Source organism: Neophocaena asiaeorientalis, unplaced genomic scaffold (genome assembly GCF_003031525.2).
Source record: "Neophocaena asiaeorientalis asiaeorientalis breed wild unplaced genomic scaffold, Neophocaena_asiaeorientalis_V1.1 scaffold45, whole genome shotgun sequence".
Taxonomy (NCBI): Eukaryota; Metazoa; Chordata; class Mammalia; order Artiodactyla; family Phocoenidae; genus Neophocaena; species Neophocaena asiaeorientalis.
The window spans coordinates 10,173,046-10,179,233 of NW_020174642.1; the positions used below are offsets into that span (position 1 = coordinate 10,173,046).

The window sequence follows — 6,188 nt, forward strand, 5'->3', positions numbered from 1 at the left end:
TCCCGGACCGGGGCACGAACCCGTGTCCCCTGAATCGGCAGGCGGACGCTCAACCACTGCGCCACCAGGGAAGCCCATGCCCTGCACTCTTGACTCGGATGGCGCAAGGCTTCCTGTCTGTGGTGTCGCATCTTGTCCGAAGGGCAATTCCAGGAGATCCTTAGCTGAGCAGAGAGAAGCAGGGAAGGTGTCGGGTACGTGATCTGCCCTCTGACAGGCTCCCCCAGCAGCCATGAGCGCAGGGCACCCTGACCATGTAGCTTCTCTGGCCTCCAAACGGGCATACTGATGGGGGCACAGGGAGCTCAGGAGGTATTTGAAAATAGGGTGGTAAAGTTAGGAAATACAAGGTTTCTACCGACTCTGTGGATTCCTTAATCGCTACGTCACCTTCATCTGGGGTGACCAGAGTTTCGCTTGTCAGAGTTACTGCATGAAGTCCTTGGTTACTTGTTTGAGGAACTTCACTTTGATTTCCAGCTCAATCACTGCTTTCTTTTGCAAACAAGATTGATGACTCCTGCTGTCACCTCCATCCTCCCCCAACCTGTCACCAGGCTCTGCTGTGAAATCCATTTCGTTTTCAGAGTTAAAATCAATTACATTTTGATTTTGAGAACTTCACGGTTCCTTTGATAAATACAGTTACCCTGAGTTAATGAGAAAGGGTACCTTCCACTCTGCAGGGTCCTGTCCCACGTGGAGGGGTGATGTTGGCCACCAGCCATTGGTGGTACGCATTTCCATGTGCTGCGCATTTCCATGTGCTGCTCTGACCCTCCACCACCAGGCAAGCCAAGATGTGACACTTGGTGTCACATGGCAGGTGGCTGGCCCTGTCTGACTCTGGGACCGTGGCCCTTTGGCCCCTCGCCCCTGCATCTCAGTCTCTCGTGGAGCCTCGGGACACCCTCGCCAGCTCACCGGGTGGGCAGGTTCTAACTCACCACTCCGCTGATAAGGAAGCCGAAACCCTTGCTTCCCAAGGTCACAGGCGTTGGCAGAGAAGAGCAAGGCTGATGCTGGGCACGGTGATGGTTACTCAGGGTTTCACCAAGCAGGGTCAGGGCCCCCACGGTGTGCTAGCAGGCAGGATTTCGGACAAAACAAAACAACACAACAGCAACAGCAAAACTGGAGTTCTTATATGTACCACTTACCAACTTCTGTGGCATAAATACTCTGCTGTGGATAATTATAAGCTATCAGTGGTTTAGCGGGTGGCTTGTGAAATTCCTGAATATGCACCAGTCGGCTTCAAGCCCTCGACGATGCCTGGGGATTCCTCATCTCTCTAACTTCGGGGCACAGCAGAGAATCCCCTGAGGTAACAGGATGCATCCCAGGCATCACTGCTCTCCTGGACCTACCTTAGTTAACCGAGGAAGCTTGGAAGCCCAGACCTCTGAGGATTTCCTCCGTCGTCTGGCGGCTCAGCCCCCCAGGGCACTGGGCCTGCGGTCGCTGAGTGAGTCTGTCCTGTTGCCGGCCACCTGTTCTGATTCCACACTGTGACCTTCATCCCCTGCAGGTATCTGCGCATCTGAAACTCCAGGACAAGGACGAAGGGAGACGGGAGATGGTGAGTGTGTCTGCTTGGGCCACAGGTGCTCCAGAATTGCCCGAAATCCACTCAGCGCACGTGCGTGGAGGGGCCTTTGGGGGCAGGTTGAGCTTGTGGCTTGGCCCCGACTGTCCTCGTGTGGGTGGCGGTGGCATTGCGGTGTGCGCCTGGGCTGGCGCACACCCGGTGTGACCGCGCCGCCAGGAACTCTCAGACGCAGTGAGGATGTGCAGGACACCGGCCTGAGGACCCAGCCTCAGGGTTCGACCCAGCGCTCTGCCCTTTCAGTGTTTAATACACATTATGCTCCATTGTTTTTTGTTTGTTTATAAAACACCAACAATGAAGATAGTTAATCATTCATTTAAAAGTAACCAGAGTCCACCCCTACACATTTGCAGGAAGAAACTGGGTTCTTAACGTGTTACTAATCAGCCTTTTAAGAATAGCACAAGCAAGTTTCTGGGATGATGGAGATCTCCTAATCCTTTTCATTGCTTTTTTCTGCTTCCCTAAAACCCCAGGGAGCACGAAGGTGTTGGGTAAGCAGACCCCGCAGGGAGCGCCAGAAAACCCCACTTAGTGGGGAGGCCTGGTGTGTATTTACACATCCCTTTATGTTTACGCATTGCCTAAGGGAAACTCAACTTAGCTAACACTGACCCTAACGGGACTGTGTGACCGTCTAAGCCGAGGACTGCTGCTGAGGGCATGCCCTGACTCATTTCCCTCCAGCCCCTGTGTGTACCTAGGTCCTGGTTGTTTACTTCTCGAGGAAACACAATAGAATGCAATGTTCCAGCAGGTGGTAGACTGTTGCCCACCTCCCTCATTTCCCAGAAAAGCAGCCTCAACCCTCGAGAACCCCCAGCAAGGAGCCTTCCTCAGGAGCCAGTTCTCCCAAGGCCGGAACATTGTTCTTTCTGATTAATTTTAAAACAAAACCAGCCTTCAGGGCGTCACTCTTGAGAACCGGGGACCAGAGGCCGGCACAGGGCGGAAATGGGAGGGACTTACCTTGACCTCCACCTCCAGCATCCTTCCGGTGGGGCTGAGGGCAGGTGGGGATGCGGTCTTTGTTCTGCACCTTCCGCCTGGGTTCCCGGGGACCGCTGGAGCCGTGTTGTCCTGGGAGGGCCAGCACACGGTCCATGTGAGGGAAAGTGTGCCTGAAAGATGGCCTTTTCTGGGCGACCACGCTGACCTGCCTTCCGGGAAAGAGGCAGCGGAGCTGGGTTTGGGCTCAGCAAGGGAGAGGCCAAGCAGGATTCAAACCCATATCCGTCTGACCCGCCTGCTTCCCGGCCTGTGGAACTGCTATCCCCTGACTCTTCCCGTCACCAAAGCCACATTTTGTCCTGACCGTGCAAGTAATTCAAGAGCTGGGGTGGAAGTTTTCTTCCTTGTGAGCTTCTCCTCCTTTTGGATGACCACATCTCCCCAGAGAAGCCACCGGACCGGGGTCCCCCCGCTGCCACCAGGAGCTGGGACGATGGCCCAGTGGATGCTGGCAGGGCCTCCGTGGCAGGCTGTCCCCCGAGAGGTGAACCTGGAGTTGGAGGCAGGGAGGGCCGCTGCCCCCGGCAAGACGCTGGGATGGACCCTGAACGCTGAACACTGCGGCCGAAACCCACACCACAGCCTGCACCGAAGTCCGCCGACCTTTCCTGCCCCCCGCGTCGATACCGCATCAATGATCGGGCGGGAACAGCCGGGGAGGGCTCAGTGCACAGCGGGCCGTTTATATCTTGGTGCCCAGGCTGCTTCCAGGGTGGCATCGGCAGGGCCGCTGAGGGAGGTGGGGACAGCTTTAAGCAGTTTCCTTGCCTTGCTGCTGAATCAGAGAACTTCTTTGCCTGTTCACAAGTGTGAAAGGGGCTTCACCCCTTCTTTCCGAGAGGCCCGGCCTGCTTGACTGTGTCTACAGGAGCTGTGTACGCTAGTAACAGTGTCACCAATGGCTGCCTTCGAGTAAATGCTTGCCGGGCGCCAAGCATCTTATCTGCTGCGCTGAGTCCCCTACTTACGGACGAGTTCCGTTCCGAGAGCACGTTCGTAAGTCCAATCTGTTCATAATTCCGACAAAGTTAGCCTAGGGACCCAACTAACACGATCGTCTATATGGTACTGTACCGTCATAGGTTTATAATACTTTTCACAGAAACAAACACACACAAAATAAAACATTTTAGATATCACAGTACAGTACCTTGAAAAGTACCGTAGTACGGCATAACAGCTGGCACGCACGGGCACGTTCGCAACTTGAAGGTTCCTATGAAGGGGACTTACTGCATTGCATCAGACCATCAAGGTGGCCCCCCCCTTTGTGCCGGTCAGACACCTGGTCACTCGTCCACCTATGTGTTCACTGATCCACACTTTCTGCAGTGTTTATCCAACATCTTCCCTGACCCGGGCCCTGAGCGAGGCTTACAAGTGAAGGGACTTGACAGGTGACCAGCAGCGGGCAGGACCAGGACCCCAACCCGGGACGGCCTGGCCCCAGCCCTGCCTCTCAGCCTCCTGGGCTCACACGTGCCGAGTGTCTGCCGCCTTGGCAAAGGGCAGGCGTGCGAGTGGGCTTGGGGAGGCAGCTGGGGGTTCCACGTGGGCCCTGTAGGCGGCTAGGGGGCAGGTGGTCCCTGATGTCACTCTGGCTCCACTGTCCCCCAGGTCAAGGAGATCCTGACGGCCCTGGGCCTGCTGTCTTGCACCAACACGCGGACCGGCAGCCTCTCGGGCGGCCAGAGGAAGCGCCTGGCCATCGCGCTGGAGCTGGTGAACAATCCCCCAGTCATGTTCTTTGATGAGCCCACCAGGTAAGCAGGAGCCATGGGGGCAGGAGGGGGTACCTCCTGAATGCCCTCCCCTCCCTGCGCAGACCCAGCCGGGACACTCTGAACGCGGGGTCTGGTTGGGGACCACAGGCGTCTCACGGTGCCCCTTGCCTTGCAGCGGCCTGGACAGCGCCTCCTGCTTCCAGGTGGTCTCCCTGATGAAGGGGCTGGCTCAGGGGGGGCGGTCCATCATCTGCACCATCCACCAGCCCAGCGCCAAGCTCTTTGAGCTGTTCGACCAGGTGCGTACGCCTTGCTGTGATCAGCCTGGGTAAAACCAAATCCCGGTACCCACGGCTTCCCCTTAGTTCACTGGGGTGTCTTCATTTCTGAGTGGCTTTAAGTGTTATGTGTCTTAAGATTCTGGCTCCATAAACAGCTCAGGGGGCAGGACTGGAGTGGGTAGAAGAGTTGACCCGTGTCCTGTCTCTGGGGCTGGTGTCCGGCTACGGGGTCTTGGGCGAGTCACTGACATTACTGAGGCTTCATTCCCCACCCCCTGGTGACAGCGGGGCAGTACTTGCCATACAGAATTAGATAGCAGGTTGTGCTATCTGGACAATATCATCTCTTTTATAAATCTTAGGTTTTGATACTGTCATGAGCAAACAAAATGTCCCAAGGAATGAAATGTGTATAGCTCCAAAATCTTTCCTAAGAAGGCGGCTAGCATGAAGGGAAAAAAGCAACATTGTAATAATTTCTGGTCACATGACATCCTCTGTTTTCCCTGACTTACCGTGGATTTCCCTTTGAACTTTGAGTCCTCGGGAGGTAACATAAAGCTCTCCTGAGAGAGAAATCAATGGATTGATGGATGGGTGGGTGAATGGCTGGATGAATGTATGGGTGGTTGGATGGATGGATGGATGGATGGATGGATGGATGGATGGATGGATGGAGAGTGTCTCTTGCTTTACAGAGGAAGGCGGAGTTGATGTTTCCCTTTTCCGTACTTTTTTCCAGCTTTATGTCCTCAGTCAAGGACAGTGTGTGTACCGGGGAAAAGTCTCAAATCTTGTACCGTATTTGAGGGATTTAGGTCTGAATTGCCCAACCTACCACAACCCGGCCGATTTTGGTAAGTAGAGCCATGACCAGCCGGAAGGAAAAGAAAGGGGGTCTTTTTTATTCTTGGTGGGTTTCCGCTTTTACCTGAAGCCTCCAAAGCAAGAATTACTTGAACATTCCACAGATAGCTCAAGTGCCATCCTGAGGTAGAACTTTTAAGACCACGTCAAAAGAGGTTTTGTTTCCTCCAGATAAAATACCTGGGAACTACAACAAGGGATCTATTGTTAGGAGAAATATTTCCTCATACTTTACTCTGTGATGGCTCTAGGCTAAAGGAAGTTATTTCTGAAAAGAAATCACCTTAAGGAAAAACCCTTTTGCCTTGATTAACGGAGATGTTGAAATGCTGATTTAAATTTTGACCAAACCCAAGAAAAAATGTGACCCTGGGAGTCCAGAGGCCAGGCTAATGGTCCGAGTTAATTCTCCTGACTCGGAGGTCCTGAGGCTGGTGCTTCCGTGCTTTGCAGCTTGTGATTTATGGGCTCCACCTCCGGTGCCCCCGGCGTTCCTGCTCTGGCCTCCCCTCTTGGCCCAGGCCCTCCAGAGCAGTGACAACGACGTCTGAAGTCACTTTCCCACCAGGTCTGCCCACTGTGTGGCACGCACGTTTACCTGCAAATGACAGCCTCTTCAAGTCCCACGCCTCCCTCTTCCTCCGTCAGATCTGCCCTTCCTCACCCTGCTCTCCAGGCGGGAGACCTTGCACC

General features: G+C 54.5%; 1 protein-coding gene across 3 annotated transcripts in view; it reads left to right on the plus strand.

Annotated features, from left to right (window-relative positions):
* The window catches only part of ABCG1 (ATP binding cassette subfamily G member 1), a 56,948-nt gene that overhangs the window by 38,811 nt on the left and 11,949 nt on the right, over positions 1–6,188 (plus strand). For all 3 annotated transcript variants that reach the window (XM_024758347.1, XM_024758345.1, XM_024758346.1), the window contains exons 5-8: positions 1,532–1,582; positions 4,241–4,386; positions 4,523–4,646; positions 5,371–5,485. In XM_024758347.1, coding sequence (XP_024614115.1) covers positions 1,532–1,582; positions 4,241–4,386; positions 4,523–4,646; positions 5,371–5,485 — 436 coding nt within the window. The remainder of the gene's footprint in view (positions 1–1,531; positions 1,583–4,240; positions 4,387–4,522; positions 4,647–5,370; positions 5,486–6,188) is intronic.